We start from the raw sequence: 24,989 nt of genomic DNA, 5'->3' as shown, positions 1-24,989 counted from the left end.
CCCAGCTCAGACTGACACTACTGGAATCTCCCAGCTCATACTGACACTACTGGAATCTCCCAGCTCAGACTGACGCTACTGGAATCTCCCAGCTCAGACTGACACTACTGGAATCTCCCAGCTCAGACTGACACTACTGGAATCTCCCAGCGCTCATACTGACACTACTGGAATCTCCCAGCTCATACTGACACTACTGGAATCTCCCAGCTCATACTGACACTACTGGAATCTCCCAGCTCATACTGACACTACTGGAATCTCCCAGCTCAGACTGACACTACTGGAATCTCCCAGCTCAGACTTGCACTACTGGAATCTCCCAGCTCAGACTGACACTACTGAAATCTCCCAGCTCAGACTGACACTACTGGAATCTCCCAGCGCTCAGACTGACACTTCTGGAATCTCCTAGCTCAGACTGACACTACTGGAATCTCCCAGCTCAGACTGACACTGCTGGAATCTCCCAACTCAGACTGACACTACTGGAATCTCCCAGCTCAGACTGACACTACTGGAATCTCCCAGCGCTCAGACTGACACTACTGGAATCTCCCAGCGCTCAGACTGACACTGCTGGAATCTTTCAGCTCTGACCGACACTACTGGAGTCTTCCAGTTCAGCCAAGACAACCACACATGATAACACAGCCTCCACAAACTGGATAGCACAGCCTGTAAACACACATAAGAAAGAAGGATCACTGGAGGAGGTCTACTGGCCCATGCTAGGCAGGTCCAAGTTACAACCACTTAAGAAGGAACGGGCACTGCATCAGACCACACCTTATAGACGACGTCCTCATTACACTAGGTGCCTTGCTACGGCGTGAAGGCAACACCTACCTTCCTACACCACTGGCTGGGTGTTACGGTGCCACGCCACTGAAGACGCTGTGGAGAGTAATGGAAATGCCGCGTGACCTGTGTTTTGCTAAAGAGAATTAGAAGCAGCGCGCGACATATTTATTTTTTACGATAGTGGCATTGAGGGAGCATAAACTATCTAAGTTCCCCCTGGTCGTGTTCCATCACACAGGGTGGATTCCCCTGGTCGTGTTCCATCACACAGGGTGGATTCCCCTGGTCGTGTTACATCACACAGGGTGGGTTCCCCTGGTCGTGCTCCATCACACAGGGTGGGTTCCCCTGGTCGTGCTCCATCACACAGGGTGGATTCCCCTGGTCGTGTTACATCACACAGGGTGGGTTCCCCTGGTCGTGCTCCATCACACAGGGTGGGTTCCCCTGGTCGGGCTCCATCACACAGGGTGGGTTCCCCTGGTCGTGCTCCATCACACAGGGTGGATTCCCCTGGTCGTGTTACATCACACAGGGTGGGTTCCCCTGGTCGTGCTCCATCACACAGGGTGGGTTCCCCTGGTCGTGCTCCATCACACAGGGTGGATTCCCCTGGTCGTGTTACATCACACAGGGTGGGTTCCCCTGGTCGTGTTCCATCACACAGGGTGGATTCCCCTGGTCGTGTTACATCACACAGGGTGGGTTCCCCTGGTCGTGTTCCATCACACAGGGTGGGTTCTCCTGGTCGTGTTCCATCACACAGGGTGGGTTCCCCTGGTCGTGTTCCATCACACAGGGTGGGTTCCCCTGGTCGTGTTCCATCACACAGGGTGGGTTCCCCTGGTCGTGTTCCATCACACAGGGTGGGTTCCCCTGGTCGTGTTCCATCACACAGGGTGGGTTCCCCTGGTCGTGTTACATCACACAGGGTGGGTTCCCCTGGTCGTGTTACATCACACAGGGTGGGTTCCCCTGGTCGTGTTACATCACACAGGGTGGGTTCCCCTGGTCGTGTTACATCACACAGGGTGGGTTCCCCTGGTCGTGTTCCATCACACAGGGTGGGTTCTCCTGGTCGTGTTCCATCACACAAGGTGGGTTCTCCTGGTCGTGTTCCATCACACAGGGTGGGTTCTCCTGGTCGTGTTCCATCACACAAGGTGGGTTCTCCTGGTCGTTTTCCATCACACAAGGTGGGTTCTCCTGGTCGTGTTCCATCACACAGGGTGGGTTCTCCTGGTCGTGTTCCATCACACAGGGTGGGTTCTCCTGGTCGTGTTCCACCACACAGGGTGGGTTCTCTTCGTCGTGTTCCATCACAAAGGGTGGGTTCCCCTGGTCGTGTTACATCACACAGGGTGGGTTCCCCTGGTCGTGTTACATCACACAGGGTGGGTTCCCCTGGTCGTGTTACATCACACAGGGTGGGTTCCCCTGGTCGTGTTCCATCACACAGGGTGGGTTCTCCTGGTCGTGTTCCATCACACAAGGTGGGTTCTCCTGGTCGTGTTCCATCACACAGGGTGGGTTCTCCTGGTCGTGTTCCATCACACAAGGTGGGTTCTCCTGGTCGTTTTCTGGTCGTGTTACATCACACAAGGTGGGTTCTCCTGGTCGTGTTCCATCACACAGGGTGGGTTCTCCTGGTCGTGTTCCATCACACAGGGTGGGTTCTCCTGGTCGTGTTCCACCACACAGGGTGGGTTCTCTTCGTCGTGTTCCATCACAAAGGGTGGGTTCCCCTGGTCGTGTTACATCACACAGGGTGGGTTCCCCTGGTCGTGTTCCATCACACAGGGTAAGTTCCCCTAGTCGTGTTCCATCACACAGGGTGGGTTCTCCTGGTCGTGTTCCATCACACAGGGTGGGTTCTCCTGGTCGTGTTCCATCACACAAGGTGGGTTCTCCTGGTAATGTTCCATCACACAGGGTGGGTTCTCCTGGTCGTGTTCCATCACACAGGGTGGGTTCTCCTGGTCGTGTTCCACCACACAGGGTGAGTTCTCTTGGTCGTGTTCCATCACACAGGGTGGGTCCTCCTGGTCGTGTTCCATCACACAGGGTGGGTTCTCTTGGTCGCGTTCCATCACACAGGGTGGGTTCCCCTGGTCGTGTTCCATCACACAGGGTGGGTTCTCCTGGTCGTGTTCCATCACACAGGGTGGGTTCTCCTGATCGTGTTCCATCTCACAGGGTGGGTTCTCCTGGTCGTGTTCCATCACACAGGGTGGGTTCTCTTGGTCTTGTTCCATCACACAGGGTGTGTTACCCCTGTCTTGTTCCATCACACAGGGTAGGTTCCCCTCGTCGTGTTCCATCACACAGGGGGGGTTCTCCTGGTCGTGTTCCATCACACAAGGTGGGTTCCCTTGGTCGTGTTCCATCACACAGGGTGGGTTCCCCTGGTCGTGTTCCATCACACCGGGTGGGTTCCCCTGGTCGTGCTCCATCACACAGGGTGGGTTCCTCTGGTCGTGTTCCATCACACAGGGTGGGTTTCCGGTTCAACAAACAGAGAGGGAGGTACAACAAGCAGAGAGGGAGGCACAACAGAGAGGGAGGCACAACAAACAGAGAGAGAGTCACAACAAGCAGAGAGGGAGGTACAACAAGCAGAGAGGAAGGCACAACCGAGAGGGAGGTACAACAAGCAGAGAGGGAGGCACAACAAGTAGAGAGGGAGGCACAACAAACAAAGAGGGAGGTACAACAAGCAGAGAGGGAGGTACAACAAACAGATAGGGAGTAACAACAAGCAGAGAGGGAGGCACAACAAACAAAGAGGGAGGTACAACAAGCAGAGAGGGAGGCACAACAAACAGATAGGGAGTAACAACAAGCAGAGAGGAAGGCACAACCAACAGAGAGGGAGGTACAACAAGCAGAGAGGGAGGCACAACAAACAAAGAGGGAGGTACAACAAGCAGAGAGGGAGGTACAACAAACAAAGAGGGAGGTACAACAGAGAGGGAGGTACAACAAGCAGAGAGGGAGGCACAACAAACAGAGAGGGAGGTACAACAAGCAGAGAGGGAGGTACAGCAAACAGAGAGGGAGGTACAACAGAGAGGAAGGTACAACAAACAGAGAGGGAAGTACAATAAGCAGAGAGGGAGGTACAAGACACAGAGAGGGAGACACAACAAACAGAGAGGGAGACACAGCAAGCAGAGAGGGAAGTACAGCAATCAGAGAGGGAGGTACAACAAGCAGAGAGGGAGGTACAACAAACAGAGAGGGAGGCACAACAAACAGAGAGGGAGGCACAACAAACAGAGAGGGAGGCACAACAAACAAAGAGAGAGGTACAACAGGCAGAGAGGGAGGCACAACAATCAGAGAGGGAGGTACAACAAGCAGAGAGGGAGGTACAACAGAGAGGAAGGTACAACAAACAGAGAGGGAAGTACAACAAACATAGAGGGAGGTACAACAATCAGAGAGGGAGGCACAACAATCAGAGAGGGAGGTACAACAAGCAGAGAGGGAGGTACAACAAGCAGAGAGGGAGGTACAACAGAGAGGAAGGTACAACAAACAGAGAGGGAAGTACAACAAACATAGAGGGAGGTACAACAGAGAGGGAGGTACAACAAGCAGAGAGGGAGGCACAACAAGCAGAGAGGGAGGCACAACAATCAGAGAGGGAGGTACAACAGAGAGGGAGGTACAACAAGCAGAGAGGGAGGGACAACAAACAGAGAGGAAAACACAACAAACAGAGAGGGAGGTACAACGAACAGAGAGGGAGGTACAACAAGCATAGAGGGAGGTACAACAAGCATAGAGGGAGGTACAACAAGCATAGAGGGAGGTACAACAAGCATAGAGGGAGGCACAACAATCAGAGAGGGAGGTACAACAAACAGAGAGGAAAACACAACAAACAGAGAGGGAGGTACAACAAGCAGAGAGGGAGGTACAACAAACGGAGAGGGAGGTACAACAGAGAGGGAGGTACAACAAGCAGAGAGGGAGGCACAACAAACAGAGAGGGAGGTACAACAGAGAGGGAGGCACAACAATCAGAGAGGGAGGTACAACAAACAGAGAGGAAAACACAACAAACAGAGAGGGAGGTACAGCAAGCAGAGAGGGACGTACAACAAGCAGAGAGGGAGGTACAACAGAGAGGAAGGTACAACAAACAGAGAGAAAAGTACAACAAACATAGAGGGAGGTACAACAGAGAGGGAGGTACAACAAGCAGAGAGGAAAACACAACAAACAGAGAGGGAGGTACAACGAACAGAGAGGGAGGTACAACAGATAGGGAGGTGCAACAAGCAGAGAGGGAGGTACAACAAACAGAGAGGGAGGTACAACAAGCAGAGAGGGAGGCACAACAATCAGAGAGGGAGGTACAACAAGCAGAGAGGGAGGCACAACAATCAGAGAGGGAAGTACATCAATCAGAGAGGGAGGTACAACAATCAGAGAGGGAGGTACAACAAGCAGAGAGGGAGGCACAACAATCAGAGAGGAAGACACAACAAACAGAGAGGGAGGTACAACACACAGAGAGGGAGGTACAACAAGCATAGAGGGAGGTACAACAAGCAGAGAGGGAGGTACAACAAGCAGAGAGGGAGGTACAACAATCAGAGAGGGAGGTACAACCATCAGAGAGGGAGGTACAACAAGCATAGAGGGAGGTACAACAAACAGAGAGGGAGGTACAACCATCAGAGAGGGAGGTACAACAAGCATAGAGGGAGGTACAACAAACAGAGAGGGAGGTACAACACACAGAGAGGGAGGTACAACAAGCAGAGAGGGAGGTACAACAAGCAGAGAGGGAGGTACAACACACAGAGAGGGAGGTACAACAAGCAGAGAGGGATTTACAACAAACAGAGAGGGAGGTACAACAAACAGAGAGGGAGACACAGCAAGCAGAGAGGGAGGTACAACAAGCAGAGAGGGAGGTACAACAAACAGAGAGGGAGGTACAACAAGCAGAGAGGGAGGCACAACAATCAGAGAGGGAGGTACAGCAATCAGAGAGGGAGGTACAACCATCAGAGAGGGAGGTACAACAATCAGAGAGGGAGGTACAACAAACAGAGAGGGAGGCACAACAATCAGAGAGGGAGGTACAGCAATCAGAGAGGGAGGTACAACCATCAGAGAGGGAGGTACAACAATCAGAGAGGGAGGTACAACAAACAGAGAGGGAGGCACAACAATCAGAGAGGGAGGTACAACCATCAGAGAGGGAGGTACAACAAACAGAGAGGGAGACACAGCAAGCAGAGAGGAAGGTACAACAATCAGAGAGGGAGGTACAACAATCATAGAGGGAGGTACAACAAACAGAGAGGGAGGTACAACAAACAGAGAGGGAGGTACAACAAGCATAGAGGGAGGTACAACAGAAAGGGAGGTGCATCAAGCAGAGAGGGAGGTACAACAATCATAGAGGGAGGTACAACAAACAGAGAGGGAGGTACAACAATCAGAGAGGGAGACACAGCAAGCAGAGAGGAAGGTACAACAATCAGAGAGGGAGGTACAACAATCATAGAGGGAGGTACAACAAACAGAGAGGGAGGTACAACAAACAGAGAGGGAGGTACAACAAACAGAGAGGGAGGTACAACAAACAGAGAGGGAGGTACAACAAGCATAGAGGGAGGTACAACAGAAAGGGAGGTGCATCAAGCAGAGAGGGAGGTACAACAAACAGAGAGGGAGGTACAACAAGCAGAGAGGGAGGTACAACAAGCAGAGTGGGAGGCACAATAAATAGAGAGGGAGGTACAACAAACAGAGAGGGAGACACAGCAAGCAGAGAGGGAGGTACAACAATCAGAGAGGGAGGTACAACAAAGAGAGAGGGAGACACAGCAAGCAGAAAGGGAGGTACAACAATCAGAGAGGGAGGTACAACAAACAGAGAGGGAGACACAGCAAGCAGAGAGGGAGGTACAACAATCAGAGAGGGAGACACAACAAGCAGAGAGGGAGACACAACAAACAGAGAGGGAGACGCAACAAACAGAGAGGGAGGTACAACAATCAGAGAGGGAGGTACAACAAACAGAGAGGGAAGTACAGCAATCAGAGAGGGAGGCACAACAATCAGAGAGGGAAGTACATCAATCAGAGAGGGAGGTACAACAATCAGAGAGGGAGGTACAACAAGCAGAGAGGGAGGCACAACAATCAGAGAGGGAAGTACATCAATCAGAGAGGGAGGTACAACAATCAGAGAGGGAGGTACAACAATCAGAGAGGGAGGTACAACAATCAGAGAGGGAGGTACAACAATCAGAGAGGGAGGTACAACAAACAGAGAAGGAGGCACAACAATCAGAGAGGGAGGTACAACAATCAGAGAGGGAGGTACAGCAATCAGAGAGGGAGGTACAACAATCAGAGAGGGAGGTACAACAATCAGAGAGGGAGGTACAACAATCAGAGAGGGAGGTACAGCAATCAGAGAGGGAGGTACAACAAACAGAGAGGGAGGTACAACAAGCAGAGAGGGAGGTACAACAATCAGAGAGGGAGGTACAACAATCAGAGAGGGAGGTACAACAATCAGAGAGGGAGGTACAACAATCAGAGAGGGAGGTACAACAATCAGAGAGGGAAGTACAGCAATCAGAGAGGGAGGCACAACAATCAGAGAGGGAGGTACAACAATCAGAGAGGGAGGTACAACAATCAGAGAGGGAGGTACAACAATCAGAGAGGGAGGTACAACAATCAGAGAGGGAGGTACAACAAACAGAGAGGGAGGTACAACAAACAGAGAGGGAGGTACAACAATCAGAGAGGGAGGTACAACAAACAGATAAAGAGGTACAACAAACAGATAAAGAGGTACAACAAACAGATAAAGAGGTACAACAAACAGAGAGGGAGGTACAACAAACAGATAAAGAGGTACAACAAACAGATAAAGAGGAAGGCAGGGTGGTGGGGAAGCAGACGGCAGTCAGACAGATGTGAGGGAGGGGGTGTTGAGTTGGGGGAGGGGTACTGGGGAAAGTGGTTTATGGAGGAGGGGAGCTGATGTAGGGACGGGGTAGTGTGGGGGAGGTGTGTTGTTGGGGGAGGGGTTTTGTGTGGGGAGGGGGCTGGCACTAGTCCAGCTTGTGGTGGTAATGGCACTAACGTCCCCAGCTCGGCACTCTTTCATCCCTGCCTGGTGCCAGGGATCTCTGTGGCGCTGATGGGCCCTGAGGGCAGGTGTCTGTTTATCTCCACACACAGGTGTGTGTGTGTGTGTGTGTGTGTGTGTGTGTGTGTGTGTGTGTGTGTGTGTGTGTGTGTGTGTGTGTGTGTGTGTACGTTCAGGCGTTTGGTGTACACGTAGGATTGTGTGTGCTCACGTATGTGTGTGTTCTTACCTATATGTGGTTGCAGGGGTCGATTCACAGCTCCTAGCCCGACCTCTTCGCTGGTCGCTACTAAGTCACTCTCTCCCTGTTCCCAGAGCTTTGTCATACCTTTTCTAAAAGCTATGTATGGAACTTGCCTCCACTACTTCACTCTCCAGATTGTTCCACTTTCTGACATCTCTGAGGCTAAAGAAATGCTTCCTAACATCCTTATGACTCATCTGGATTTTCAGCTTCCAGTTGTGTCCCCTTCTTTCTGTGTCTCATCTCTGAAACATTCGAGCCCTGTCCACCTTGTCAATTCCTCTCAGTATTTTATACGTCGTTATCATGTCCTCCCTATCTCTCCTATCCTCTAGTGTCACCAGGTTGAGTTCCTTTAACCTCTCCTTGTAGGACAAACACCTCAGTTCTGGGACTAGTCTTGTTGCAAACTTTTGCACTTTGTCCAATTTCTTGACGTATTTGACCAGGTGTGGGTTTCATACTGGTGTTGCATACTCCAGTATAGGCCTGTCGGTGTACAGTGTCCTGAATGACTCCTTACTTAGAAGTCGAAATGCTATTCTCAGAATTGCCAAGCACCCGTATGCTGCGGCAGTTATCCGACCGATGTGCGCCTCAAGAGATGTGTTCGGTATGATGCTCACCCGAAGATCCTTTTCCTTGAATGAGTTTGCACCCCCTGACCTCTTAGGCTGTATTCCGTCTTCTGACTCCTTTGTCCTTCCTCAAGCTTCATAACTTTGCATAGTCTTCCGCAGCATCTAAGACCATGTAAGGGTCTGGCAACTGCGAGAGGCAGGAGCGACCTGCACTAAACTCATTCTACCCTGTGTTGTGCAATTGTTGAGATTTCACGTGATTAGCAATATTCATTAGACTCTCTCAAAGATTTTGAAAATGTGGAACTTTAGCGCTGTCAGTATATATATATATATATATATATATATATATATATATATATATATATATATATATATATATATATATATATATATATATATATATATATATATATATATATATATATATATATATATATATATATATTGGCGATTGCCTTACAGTGGATTATAAAGACTCGAGGACGATTCTTGTGTCCAGGTTCCTCCTCCATAGAATATTCAAAGTACAAGATAGTTGTATCTTGTAATTCTTGGTGAATATGGAGTACCATGAGTATTAACTCAGGGTTAGGAAACTGCATCACTAAAGTTAGAGACGGGATGTTCAGTAAGTTTAATTTTAACAACCATAGAATTGACTGGGAAAAAATAAACCAAGAGCTATCAGACATACCCTGTTAATCAGACATGAGATACCTAAATCCCCACCAGTGCCTAGAGAAGCTGAATATAGAAGCATACAAAGTATGTATGAAACATGTACCATTGAGGAAACCCAGGGGAAGATCAGATAGAGAGAGAGAGCGTAGGAGATGGTACAGAAGAAGGAAACAGGTTACTGAACTGCTTAAAAACACAAATATGCTACAGCAGAGAGATCACTGAATTAGAGCAAAAACTTAGGATGTTATACCTCACAGAAGTACAAAGGGAACAAAAGGCCATACAGGATATTGCAAGAAACTCAAAGTATTTCGATTCCTAAGCAAAATCCAAGCTAAGAACTACCTGTAGAATTGGACCACTACTGAGAGGAGACTCATATACTGACGATGAACAGGAAATGAGTGAAATTCTAAAAGAACAGTGTGAGTCGGTGTTCATCAACCCACTAAATGACAGCAAGGTAGAAAATGCAGAAATATTTTTCACTCCTGAAGAAGGCCGCGCAGACCAGCTAACTGACATTAGTACAAATCCCATCGATTTCGAAAAAGAAATGGAAAACATGCCCACTCAGCAGCTGGATCAGATTCATGGAATGCTCTGTTTATAAAGAAGTGCAAAGTACCACCAGCACGAACCCTCAGTATTCTTTGGAGAAAGAGCTTAGATCTAGGTGAAATACCGGAGGCCTTAAAGAGTGCAGACATAGCTCCTTTGCTTAAGGGAGGTAGTAGAGCACTAGCTAAAAATTACAGACCAGTAGCCCTAACTTCTCACATCATAAAAATCTTCGAAAGAGTGATGAGACGGCAGGTTACAAATTTCATGGACCAGCACAACCAACATAACCCGAACCAGCATGGTTTTAGAGCAGGACGATCATGTCTGTCACAGCTGCTGAACCATTATGACAGAATTACGGAGGCACTGGAAGACGACCAAAACGCATATGTGATTTGCACAGATTTTGCAAAGGCGTTTGACAAATGCGATCATGGAGTGATAGCGCACAAAATGAAGGTCATGGGCATTACGGGGAAGGTAGGCAGATGAATTTTCGGTTTCTTAACACACAGAGCACAAAAAGTTGTAGTGAACAGGGCAAGATCCAGCATCAGCGAGGTCAAAAGCTCAGTGCCCCAAGGCACTGTCCTGGCACCTCTGCTGTTCCTCATCCTCATAGCATAGACAAAAACACTCGTCACACTTTTGTATCATCATTTGCAGATGACGCTAAAATAAGCATGAGAGTCATTACGGTAGAGGACACTGAAAAATTACAGGAAGACATAAACAGGGTTTTCCAGTGGGCAGTGGAGAACAACATGACGTTCAGTGGTGATAAGTTCCAGCTGCTTAGGTATGGAAAGAATGAAGAACTCAAAAGGAACACTATATACAAAACTCAAGAGGGTCACCAAATAGATCGTAAGGAACACGTAAAAGTCCTAGGAATAATTATGTCAGCTGAACTTTCTTTTAAAGACTATAACAAGACAAAGATCATGATACCCAGGAAGATGACGGGGTCGGTATTGAGAACTTTCAAAACAAGGGATATAATGCCGATAGTGACACTCTTCAAATCGCTAGTGCTCCCTCACTTAGAATATTGCTCAGTGCTGATGGCCCCGTTCAAAGCAGGAGAAATATCAGAGCTGGAACAAATACAGAGATCGTTTACGGCTCACATTGAACCAGTAAAGCACCTAAACTACTGGGAACGCCTTCAACTCTTGAACATGTACTCATTGGAGCGGAGGAGAGAGAGATACATGATAATATATATCTGGAAAGTACTCGAGGGCTTGGTCCCAAATCTGCACACTGCCATAACGACATACTGGAGTGAGAGATATGGGAGGAAGTGTAAAATAAACCCAGTGAGGAGCACGGGTGCGCTGGGGACAATAAGGGAACACTGTATCAACATCCGGGGTCCCAGACTTTTCAACATCTTACCAGAAGATATCAGAAACACTGCTGGAACAAGTGTAGAAGTCTTCAGGAGGAAACTAGACATGTATCTTCACCAGGTGCCAGATCAACCATGTGGTTGACCAGGCAAGCACCAGACGAGCCTGGCCCATGGCCGAGCTCAGAGAGTAGATAAACTTTCGAAACTCTTCAGAGGTATATCAAAGGATTTGGGGCAGAGTTTCACGGACATGCAATTGATGGCATCTTCAGAGTCAAGTGAGGCTGGAGTTACTGTATGGCAGAAATAATAGGAATGTTAGCAGAGTTTTGACTCATCCTTTAAAAACTCATTTTAATTCTCTCACTGGATTACTGGTGAACTGTTGCAGCCATGATATTGTGAGGGGTAGTCATGTTTAGCTGAGTGTTGTCCCATCATGGTAGTGTAGTTGTCCCATCATGGGAGTGCAGTTGTCCCATCATGGGAGTAGTCCCATCATGGGAGTGCAGTTGTCCCATCATGGGAGTGCAGTTGTCCCATCATGGGAGTGTAGTTGTCCCATCATGGGAGTATACTTGTCCCATCATGGGAGTGTAGTTGTCCCATCATGGGAGTGTAGTTGTCCCATCATGGGAGTATAGTTGTCCCAACATGGGATGCAGTTCTCCTATCATTGGAGTGTAAGTGAAGGTTCTAACATCATGAGAGTGTAATTCTTTTATTATGGGAGTGTAAGTGAAACTTCAACCATCATGGGACTGTAACCATGGGTATGATCATCATGTGTGTGTGTGTAATCACAACATAAAACCTAACATCTTGACAGGACTGCAGGCAGCGTTCGAGCGTGACTGGCGGGACGGATGCATCACCCAGGAGACCTGGAACAACAACGCCTCTGATGAAGGTGTACTGGCCTACAAGCTCCTTGTACAGACTGGCCGCGTCGACAACCCCATCGACCGCTCCCTGGTGACCCAGGTATACCCCCCCCCCCCCTCTCTCTCTCTCTCTCTCTCTCTCTCTCTCTCTCTCTCTCTCTCTCTCTCTCTCTCTCTCTCTCTCTCTCTCTCTCTCTCTCTCTCTCTCTCTCTCTCTCTCTCACACTCATCCCTGGTGACCCAGGTACACATTGCAACCTACCTCTCTCCATCTCACACTCATACCCTGGTGACCCAGGTATACACTGTAACCTACCTCTCTCCCTCACTCTCATAACTGGTGACCCAGATATACATTCCAACCTACCTCTTTCTCTCGCACTCCTCCCTGGTGACCCAGGTATACACTGCAACCTACCTCTCTCTCTCACTCTCATCCCTGGTGACCCAGATATACACTGCAACCTACCTCCCTCTCTCACTCTCATCCCTGGTGACCCAGATATACACTGCAACCTACCTCTCTCTCTCACTCTCATCCCTGGTGACCCAGGTATACACTGCAACCTACCTCCCTCTCTCACTCTTATCCCTGGTAACCCAGGTATACACTGCAACCTAACTCCCTCTCTCACTCTCATCCCTGGTGACCCAGATATACACTGCAACCTACCTCTCTCTCTCACTCTCATCCCTGGTGACCCAGGTATACACTGCAACCTACCTCCCTCTCTCACTCTCATCCCTGGTGACCCAGATATACACTGCAACCTACCACCCTCTCTCACTCTCATCCCTGGTGACTCAGGTATACACTGCAACCTACCTCCCTCTCTCACTTTCATCCCTGGTGACCCAGGTATACACTGCAACCTGCCTCTCTCACTCTCATCCCTGGTGACCCAGGTATACACTGCAACGTACCTTCTTCTCTCACTCTCATCCCTGGTGACCCAGCTATACACTGCAACCTACCTACCTCTCTCACTCTCATCCCTGGTGACCCAGGTATACACTGCAACCTACCTCTCTCTCTCTCATCCCTGGTGACCCATATATACACTGCAACCTACCTCTCTCTCTCTCACTCTCATCCCTGGTGACACAGATATACACGGCAACCTACATCCCTCTCTCACTCTCATCCCTTGTGACCAAGATATACACTGCAACCTGCCTCTCTCTCTCACTCCCATCCCTGGTGACCCAGCTATACACTGCAACCTACCTCCCTCTCTCACTCTCATCTTTGGTGACGTAGATATACACTGCAACCTACCTCTCTCTCTCACTCTCATCCCTGGTGACCCAGATATACACTGCAACCTACCTCCCTCTCTCACTCTCATCCCTGGTGACCCAGATATACACTGCAACCTACCTCCCTCTCTCACTCTCATCCCTGGTGACCCAGATATACACTGCAACCTACCTCCCTCTCTCACTCTCATCCCTGGTGACCCAGATATACACTGCAACCTACCTCCCTCTCTCACTCTCATCCCTGGTGACCAGATATACACTGCAACCTACCCCTCTCTCTCACTCTCATCCCTGGTGCAGGTAACCTACCTCCCTCTCTCACTCTCATCCCTGGTGACCCAGATATACACTGCAACCTACCTCCCTCTCTCACTCTCATCCCTGGTGACCCAGATATACACTGCAACCTACCTCCCTCTCTCACTCTCATCCCTGGTGACCCAGATATACACTGCAACCTACCTCCCTCTCTCACTCTCATCCCTGGTGACCCAGGTATACATTGCAACCTCCACCCCTCTCTCACTCTCATCCCTGGTGACCCAGATATACACTGCAACCTACCTCTCTCTCTCACTCTCATCCCTGGTGACCCAGGTATACACTGCAACCTACCTCTCTCTCTCACTCTCATCCCTGGTGACCCAGGTTTACACTGCAACCTACCTACCTCTCTCACTCTCTTCCCTGGGGACCCAAATATACACTGCAACCTACCTCTCTCTCTCACTCTCATCCCTGGTGACCCAGGTATACACTGCAACCTACCTACCTCTCTCACTCTCTTCCCTGGGGACCCAGATATACACTGCAACCTACCTCTCTCTCTCACTCTCATCCCTGGTGACCCAGGTATACACTGCAACCTACCTCCTTCTCTCACTCTCATCCCTGGTAACCCAGGTATATATTGCAACCTACTTAGCTCTCTCACTCTCATCCCAGGTGACCCAGGTATACACTGCAACCTACCTCCCTCTCTCACTCTCATCCCTGGTGACCCAGGTATACACTGCAACCTACCTCCCTCGCTCACTCTCATCCCTGGTGACGCAGATATACATTGCAACCTACCTCTCTCTCACACTCATCCCTGGTGACCCAGGTATACACTGCAACCTACCTCGCTCTCTCAAACTCATACACTGGTGACCCAGGTATACACTGCGACCTACTTCTCTCTCTCACACTCCTCCCTGGTGACCCAGGTATACACTGCAACCTACCTCGCTCTCTCAAACTCATACACTGGTGACCCAGGTATACACTGCGACCTACTTCTCACTCTCACACTCCTCCCTGGTGACTCAGGTATACACTGCAACCTACCTACCTCTCTCATTCTCATCCCTCGTGACCCAGATATACACTGCAACCTATTTCCCTCTCGCATTCTCATCTCTGGTGACCCAGGTATACACTGCAACCTATCTCCTTCTCACTCTCATCGCTGGTGACCCAGGTATACAATGCAACCTACCTCACTCTCTCACTCTTTTCCTTGGTGACCCAGGTATACACTGCAACCTACCTCCCTCTCTCACTCTCATCCCTGGTGACCCAGGTATACACTACAACCTACCTCCCTCTCTCACTCTCATCGCTGGTGACCCAGGTATACACTGCAACCTACCTCCCTCTCCCATTCTCATCTCTGGTGACCCAGGTATGCACTGCAACCTACCTCCCTCTCTCACTCTCATCCCTGGTGTCCAAGGTATACACTGCAACCTACCTCCCTCTTTCACTCTCATCCCTGGTGACCCAGGTATACACTGCAACCTCCCTCTCTCACACTCATCCCTGGTGACCCAGGTATACACTGCAACCTTCCTCCCTCTCTCACTCTCATCCCTGGTGGCCCAGGTATATATTTCAACCTACCTCCCTCTCTCACTCTCATCCCTGGTGACCCAGGTATACACTGCAACCTACCTCCCTCTCTCACTCTCATCCCTGGTGACCCAGATATATTCTGCAACCTACCTCTCTCTCTCACTCTCTTCCCTGGTGGCCCAGGTATACACTGCAACCTACCTACCTCTCTCACTCTCTTCCCTGGTGACCCAGATATGCACTGCAACCTACCTCTCTCTCTCACTCTCATCCCTGGTGACCCAGGTATACACTGCAACCTACCTCCCTCTCTCACTCTCATCCCTGGTGACCCAGGTATACACTGCAACCTACCTCCCTCTCTCACTCTCATCCCTGGTGACCCAGATATACACTGCAACCTACCTCTCTCTCACACTCATCCCTCGTGACCCAGGCATACACTGCAACCTACCTCTCTCTCTCACACTCATACCTTGATGACCCAGGTATACACTGCGACCTACCTCTCTCTCTCACACTCCTCCCTGGTGACCCAGGTATACACTACAACCTACCTCTCTTTCTCACTCTCATCCCTGGTGACTCAGGTATACACTGCAACCTACCTCTCTCTCTCACTCTCTTCCCTGGTGGCCCAGGTATACACTGCAACCTACCTACCTCTCTCACTCTCTTCCCTGGTGACCCAGATATGCACTGCAACCTACCTCTCTCTCTCACTCTCATCCCTGGTGACCCAGGTATACACTGCAACCTACCTCCCTCTCTCACTCTCATCCCTGGTGACCCAGGTATACACTGCAACCTACCTCCCTCTCTCACTCTCATCCCTGGTGACCCAGATATACACTGCAACCTACCTCTCTCTCACACTCATCCCTCGTGACCCAGGCATACACTGCAACCTACCTCTCTCTCTCACACTCATACCTTGATGACCCAGGTATACACTGCGACCTACCTCTCTCTCTCACACTCCTCCCTGGTGACCCTGGTATACACTACAACCTACCTCTCTTTCTCACTCTCATCCCTGGTGACTCAGGTATACACTGCAACCTACCTCTCTCTCTCACTCTCTTCCCTGGTGACCCAGGTATACACTGCAACCTACCTACCTACCTCTCTCACTCTCATCCCTGGTGTTCCAGATATACACTACAACCTACCTCCCTCTCCCATTCTCATCTCTTGTGACCCAGGTATACACTGCAACCTACCTCCTCTCGCACTCTCATCCCTGGTAACCCAGGTATACACTGCAACCTACCTCACTCTCTCACTCTTTTCCCTGGTGACCCAGGTATACACTGCAACCTACCTCCCTCTCTCACTCTCATCGCTGGTGTCCCAGGAATACACTGCAACCTACCTCCCTCTCTCACTCTCATCCCTGCTGACCCAGGAACCTATCACTCTCATCCCTGGTACAACCTTCCTCCCTCTCTCACTCTTATCCCTGGTGACCCAGGTATACACTGCAACCTACCTCCGTCTCTCACTCTCATCCCTGGTGACCCAGGTGTACACTGCAACCTACCTCCCTCTCTCACTCTCATCCCTGGTGAGCCAGGTATACACTGCAACCTACCTCCCTCTTTCACTCTCATCCCTGGTGGCCCAGGTATACACTGCAACCTCCCTCCCTCTCTCACTCTCATCCCTGGTGACCCATGTATACACTGGAACCTACCTCTCTCTTTCACTCTCATCCCTGGTGACCCACGTATACACTGCAACCTACTTCCCTCGCTCACTCTCATCCCTGGTGACCCAGATATTCATTGCAACCTACCTCCCTCTCTCGCTCTCATCCCTGGTGACCCAGATATACATTGCAACCTACATCTCTCTCTCTCACTCTCATCTATTGTGACCCAGGTATACACTGCAACCCACCTCCCTCTCTCACTTTCATCCCTGGTGATCCAGGTATACGCTGCAACCTACCTCCCTCTCTCACTCTCATCCCTGGTGACCCAGGTATACACTGCAACCTACGTCCCTCTCTCACTCTCATCCCTGGTGACCCAGATATACACTGCAACCTATATCCCTCTCTCACTATCATCCCTGGTGACCCATGTATACACTGGAACCTACCTCTCTCTCTCACTCTCATCCCTGGTGACCCAGATATTCACTGCAACCTACTTCCCTCTCTCACTCTCATCTCTGGTGACCCAGATATTCACTGCAACCTACCTCCCTCTCTCACTCTCATCCCTGGTGACCCAGATATACACTGCAACCTACATCTCTCTCTCACTCTCATGCCTGGTGACCCAGGTATACACTGCAACCTACCTCCCTCTCTCACTTTCATCCCTGGTGACCCAGGTGTACGCTGCAACCTACCTCCCTCTCTCACTCTCATCCCTGGTGACCCAGGTATACAGTGCAACCTACCTTCTTCTCTCACTCTCATCCCTGGTGACCCAGATATACACGGCAACCTATATCCCTCTCTCACTATCATCCCTGGTGACCCAGATATACACTGCAACCTACCTCCCTCTCTCTCTCTCATCCCTGGTGACCCAGATATACACTGCAACCTACATCCCTCTCTCACTCTCATCCCTGGTGACCCAGATATACACTGCAACCTACATCCCTCTCTCAGTATCATCCCTGGTGACCCAGATATACACTGCAGCCTACCTCCCTCTCTCACTCTCATCCCTTGTGACCCAGATATACACTGCAACCTACATCCCTCTCTCACTCTCATCCCTGGTGACCAAGATATACACTGCAACCTACCTCCCTCTCTCACTCTCATCCCTGGTGACCCATCTATACACTGCAACCTACTTCCCTCTCTCACTCTCATCCCTGGTGACGTAGATATACACTGCAACCTACCTCTCTCTCTCACTCTCATCCCTGGTGACCCAGATATACACTGCAACCTACCTCCCTCTCTCACTCTCATCCCTGGTGACCCAGATATACACTGTAACCTACCTCCCTCTCTCACTCTCATCCCTGGTGACCCAGATATACACTGCAACCTACCTCCCTCTCTCACTCTCATCCCTGGTGACCCAGATATACACTGCAACCTACCTCCCTCTCTCACTCTCATCCCTGGTGACCCAGATATACACTGCAACCTACCTCCCTCTCTCACTCTCATCCCTGGTGACCCAGATATACACTGCAACCTACCTCCCTCTCTCACTCTCATCCCTGGTGACCCAGATATACACTGCAACCTACCTCCCTCTCTCACTCTCATCCCTGGTGACCCAGATATACACTGCAACCTACCTCCCTCTCTCACTCTCATCCCTGGTGACCCAGATATACACTGCAACCTACCTCTCCCTCTCACTCTCAAACCTGGTGACCCAGATATACACTGCAACCTACCTCACTCTCTCTCTCACTCTCGTCCCTGGTGACCCAGATATACACTGCAACCTACCTCCCTCTCTCACTCTCATCCCTGGTGACCCAGATATACACTGCAACCTACCTCCCTCTCTCACTCTCATCCCTGGTGACCCAGATATACACTGCAACCTACCTCCCTCTCTCACTCTCATCCCTGGTGACCCAGATATACACTGCAACCTACCTCCTCTCTCACTCTCATCCCTGGTGACCCAGATATACACTGCAACCTACCTCCCTCTCTCACTCTCATCCCTGGTGACCCAGATATACACTGCAACCTACCTCCCTCTCTCACTCTCATCCCTGGTGACCCAGATATACACTGCAACCTACCTACCTCTCTCACTCTCATCCCTGGTGACCCAGATATACACTGCAACCTACCTCTCTCTCTCACTCTCATCCCTGGTGACCCAGATATACACTGCAACCTACCTCCCTCTCTCACTCTCATCCCTGGTGACCCAGATATACACTGCAACCTATCTCTCTCTCTCACTCTCATCCCTGGTGTCCCAGATATACACTGCAACCTACCTCCCTCTCTCACTCTCATCCCTGGTGACCCAGATATACACTGCAACCTATCTCTCTCTCTCACTCTCATCCCTGGTGACCCAGATATACACTGCAACCTACCTCCCTCTCTCACTCTCATCCCTGGTGACCCAGATATACACTGCAACCTACCTCCCTCTCTCACTCTCATCCCTGGTGACCCAGATATACACTGCAACCTACCTCCCTCTCTCACTCTCATCCCTGGTGACCCAGATATACACTGCAACCTACCTCCCTCTCTCACTCTCATCCCTGGTGACCCAGATATACACTGCAACCTACCTCCCTCTCTCACTCTCATCCCTGGTGACCCAGATATACACTGCAACCTACCTCTCTCTCTCACTCTCATCCCTGGTGACCCAGATATACACTGCAACCTACCTACCTCTCTCACTCTCATCCCTGGTGACCCAGATATACACTGCAACCTACCTCCCTCTCTCACTCTCATCCCTGGTGACCCAGATATACACTGCAACCTACCTCCCTCTCTCACTCTCATCCCTGGTGACCCAGATATACACTGCAACCTACCTCCCTCTCTCACTCTCATCCCTGGTGACCCAGATATACACTGCAACCTACCTCCCTCTCTCACTCTCATCCCTGGTGACCCAGATATACACTGCAACCTACCTCCCTCTCTCACTCTCATCCCTGGTGACCCAGATATACACTGCAACCTACCTCCCTCTCTCACTCTCATCCCTGGTGACCCAGATATACACTGCAACCTACCTCCCTCTCTCACTCTCATCCCTGGTGACCCAGATATACACTGCAACCTACCTCCCTCTCTCACTCTCATCCCTGGTGACCCAGATATACACTGCAACCTACCTCCCTCTCTCACTCTCATCCCTGGTGACCCAGATATACACTGCAACCTACCTCCCTCTCTCACTCTCATCCCTGGTGACCCAGATATACACTGCAACCTACCTCTCTCTCTCACTCTCATCCCTGGTGACCCAGGTATACACTGCAACCTACCTCCCTCTCTCACTCTCATCCCTGGTCACCCAGGTATACACTGCAACCTACCTTCCCTCTCTCACTCTCATCCCAGGTGACCCAGGTATACACTGCAACCTACCTCCCTCTCTCACTCTCATCCCTGGTGACCCAGGTATACACTGCAACCTACCTCCCTCGCTCACTCTCATCCCTGGTGACGCAGATATACATTGCAACCTACCTCTCTCTCACACTCATCCCTGGTGACCCAGGTATACACTGCGACCTACTTCTCTCTCTCACACTCCTCCCTGGTGACCCAGGTATACACTGCAACCTACCTCTCTTTCTCGCTCTCATCCCTGGTGACTCAGGTATACACTGCAACCTACCTCTCTCTCTCACACTCATCCCTGGTGACCCAGGTATACACTGCAACCTATCTTCCTCTCACTCTCATCCCTGGTGACCCAGATATACACTGCAACCTACCTACCTCTCTCATTCTCATCCCTCGTGACCCAGATATACACTGCAACCTACCTCCCTCTCGCATTCTCATCTCTGGTGACCCAGGTATACACTGCAACCTATCTTCCTCTCACTCTCATCCCTGGTGACCCAGGTATACAATGCAACCTACCTCACTCTCTCACTCTTTTCCCTGGTGACCCAGGTATACACTGCAACCTACCTCCCTCTCTCATTCTCATCCCTGGTGACCCAGGTATACACTACAACCTACCTCCCTCTCTCACTCTCATCCCTGGTGACCCAGGTATACACTGCAACCTACCTCCCTCTCCCATTCTCATCTCTGGTGACCCAGGTATACACTGCAACCTACCTCCCTCTCTCACTCTCATCCCTGGTGACCCAGGTATACACTGCAACCTACCTCCCTCTCTCACTCTCATCCCTGGTGACCCAGGTATACACTGCAACCTACCTCCCTCTCTCACTCTCATCCCTGGTGACCCAGGTATACACTGCAACCTACCTCTCTCTCTCACTCTCTTCCCTGGTGGCCCAGGTATACACTGCAAGCTACCTCCCTCTCTCACTCTCATCCCTGGTGACCCAGATATACACTGCAACCTACCTCCCTCTCTCACTCTCATCCCTGGTGACCCAGGTATACACTGCAACCTACCTCCATCTCTCACTCTCATCCCTGGTGACCCAGATATACACTGCAACCTACCTCCCTCTCTCACTCTCCTCCCTGGTGACCCAGGTATACACTGCAACCTACGTCCCTCTCTCACTCTCATCCCTGGTGACCCAGGTATACACTGCAACCTACCTCTCTCTCTCACTCTCATCCCTGGTGACCCATGTATACACTGCAACCTACCTCCCTCTCTCACTCTCATCCCTGGTGACCCATGTATGCACTGCAACCTACCTCCCTCTCTCACTCTCATCCCTGGTGACCCAGATATACACTGCAACCTACCTCTCTATCACACTCATCCCTCGTGACCCATGCATACACTGCAACCTACGTCTCTCTCTCACACTCATACCTTGATGACCCAGGTATACACTGCGACAAACCTCTCTCTCTCTCACACTCCTCCCTGGTGACCCAGGTATACACTACAACCTACCTCTCTTTCTCACTCTCATCCCTGGTGACTCAGGTATACACTGCAACCTACCTCTCTCTCTCACTCTCTTCCCTGGTGGCCCAGGTATACACTGCAACCTACCTACCTCTCTCACTCTCTTCCCTGGTGACCCAGATATGCACTGCAACCTACCTCTCTCTCTCACTCTCATCCCTGGTGACCCAGGTATACACTGCAACCTACCTCCCTCTCTCACTCTCATCCCTGGTGACCCAGGTATACACTGCAACCTACCTCCCTCTCTCACTCTCATCCCTGGTGACCCAGATATACACTGCAACCTACCTCTCTCTCACACTCATCCCTCGTGACCCAGGCATACACTGCAACCTACCTCTCTCTCTCACACTCATACCTTGATGACCCAGGTATACACTGCGACCTACCTCTCTCTCTCACACTCCTCCCTGGTGACCCTGGTATACACTACAACCTACCTCTCTTTCTCACTCTCATCCCTGGTGACTCAGGTATACACTGCAACCTACCTCTCTCTCTCACTCTCTTCCCTGGTGACCCAGGTATACACTGCAACCTACCTACCTACCTCTCTCACTCTCATCCCTGGTGTTCCAGATATACACTACAACCTACCTCCCTCTCCCATTCTCATCTCTTGTGACCCAGGTATACACTGCAACCTACCTCCTCTCGCACTCTCATCCCTGGTAACCCAGGTATACACTGCAACCTACCTCACTCTCTCAATCTTTTCCCTGGTGACCCAGGTATACACTGCAACCTACCTCCCTCTCTCACTCTCATCCCTGGTGTCCCAGGAATACACTGCAACCTACCTCCCTCTCTCACTCTCATCCCTGGTGACCCATGTATACACTGGAACCTACCTCTCTCTCTCACTCTCATCCCTGGTGACCCAGGTATACACTACAACCTTCCTCCCTCTCTCACTCTTATCCCTGGTGACCCAGGTATACACTGCAACCTACCTCCGTCTCTCACTCTCATCCCTGGTGACCCAGGTGTACACTGCAACCTACCTTCCTCTCTCACTCTCATCCCTGGTGAGCCAGGTATACACTGCAACCTACCTCCCTCTTTCACTCTCATCCCTGGTGGCCCAGGTATACACTGCAACCTCCCTCCCTCTCTCACTCTCATCCCTGGTGACCCATGTATACACTGGAACCTACCTCTCTCTTTCACTCTCATCCCTGGTGACCCACGTATACACTGCAACCTACTTCCCTCGCTCACTCTCATCCCTGGTGACCCAGATATTCATTGCAACCTACCTCCCTCTCTCGCTCTCATCCCTGGTGACCCAGATATACATTGCAACCTACATCTCTCTCTCTCACTCTCATCTATTGTGACCCAGGTATACACTGCAACCCACCTCCCTCTCTCACTTTCATCCCTGGTGATCCAGGTATACGCTGCAACCTACCTCCCTCTCTCACTCTCATCCCTGGTGACCCAGGTATACACTGCAACCTACGTCCCTCTCTCACTCTCATCCCTGGTGACCCAGATATACACTGCAACCTATATCCCTCTCTCACTATCATCCCTGGTGACCCATGTATACACTGGAACCTACCTCTCTCTCTCACTCTCATCCCTGGTGACCCAGATATTCACTGCAACCTACTTCCCTCTCTCACTCTCATCTCTGGTGACCCAGATATTCACTGCAACCTACCTCCCTCTCTCACTATCATCCCTGGTGACCCAGATATACACTGCAACATACCTCCCTCTCTCTCTCTCATCCCTGGTGAACCAGATATACACTGCAACCTACATCCCTCTCTCACTCTCATCCCTGGTGACCCAGATATACACTGCAACCTACATCCCTCTCTCAGTATCATCCCTGGTGACCCAGATGTACACTGTAACCTACCTCCCTCTCTCACTCTCATCCCTGGTGACCCAGATATACACTGCAACCTAGATCCCTCTCTCACTCTCATCCCTGGTGACCCAGATATACACTGCAACCTACCTCCGTCTCTCACTCTCATCCCTGGTGACCCAGATATACACTGCAACCTACCTCCGTCTCTCACTCTCATCCCTGGTGACCCAGATATACACTGCAACCTACCTCCCTCTCTCACTCTCATCCCTGGTGACCCAGATATACACTGCAACCTACCTCCCTCTCTCACTCTCATCCCTGGTGACCCAGATATACACTGCAACCTACCTCCCTCTCTCACTCTCATCCCTGGTGACCCAGATATACACTGCAACCTACCTCCCTCTCTCACTCTCATCCCTGGTGACCCAGATATACACTGCAACCTACCTCCCTCTCTCACTCTCATCCCTGGTGACCCAGATATACACTGCAACCTACCTCCCTCTCTCACTCTCATCCCTGGTGACCCAGATATACACTGCAACCTACCTCCCTCTCTCACTCTCATCCCTGGTGACCCAGATATACACTGCAACCTACCTCCCTCTCTCACTCTCATCCCTGGTGACCCAGATATACACTGCAACCTACCTCCCTCTCTCACTCTCATCCCTGGTGACCCAGATATACACTGCAACCTACCTCCCTCTCTCACTCTCATCCCTGGTGACCCAGATATACACTGCAACCTACCTCCCTCTCTCACTCTCATCCCTGGTGACCCAGATATACACTGCAACCTCCCTCCCTCTCTCACTCTCATCCCTGGTGACCCAGGTATACACTGCAACCTACCTCCTCTCTCACTCTCATCCCTGGTGACCCAGATATACACTGCAACCTACCTCTCTCTCTCACTCTCATCCCTGGTGACCCAGATATACACTGCAACCTACCTACCTCTCTCACTCTCATCCCTGGTGACCCAGATATACACTGCAACCTACCTCTCTCTCTCACTCTCATCCCTGGTGACCCAGATATACACTGCAACCTACCTACCTCTCTCACTCTCATCCCTGGTGACCCAGATATACACTGCAACCTACCTCCGTCTCTCACTCTCATCCCTGGTGACCCAGATATACACTGCAACCTACCTCCCTCTCTCACTCTCATCCCTGGTGACCCAGATATACACTGCAACCTACCTCCCTCTCTCACTCTCATCCCTGGTGAC

The 24,989-nt window shown here is 50.7% G+C and overlaps 1 protein-coding gene across 1 annotated transcript in view; it reads left to right on the top strand.

Moving 5' to 3' along the window:
• ptc (protein patched) overlaps positions 1-24,989 on the top strand; it is a 565,812-nt gene that overhangs the window by 446,057 nt on the left and 94,766 nt on the right. Inside the window, exon 13 of the mRNA XM_070083049.1 lies at positions 12,202-12,356. Within this exon, the coding sequence (XP_069939150.1) occupies positions 12,202-12,356 (155 nt within the window). The remainder of the gene's footprint in view (positions 1-12,201; positions 12,357-24,989) is intronic.

Source organism: Cherax quadricarinatus, chromosome 8, assembly GCF_038502225.1.
Source record: "Cherax quadricarinatus isolate ZL_2023a chromosome 8, ASM3850222v1, whole genome shotgun sequence".
Classification (NCBI taxonomy): Eukaryota; Metazoa; Arthropoda; class Malacostraca; order Decapoda; family Parastacidae; genus Cherax; species Cherax quadricarinatus.
The sequence above is the reverse complement of the archived record's forward strand: the minus strand, read 5'-3'. Positions and strand labels throughout refer to the sequence as shown.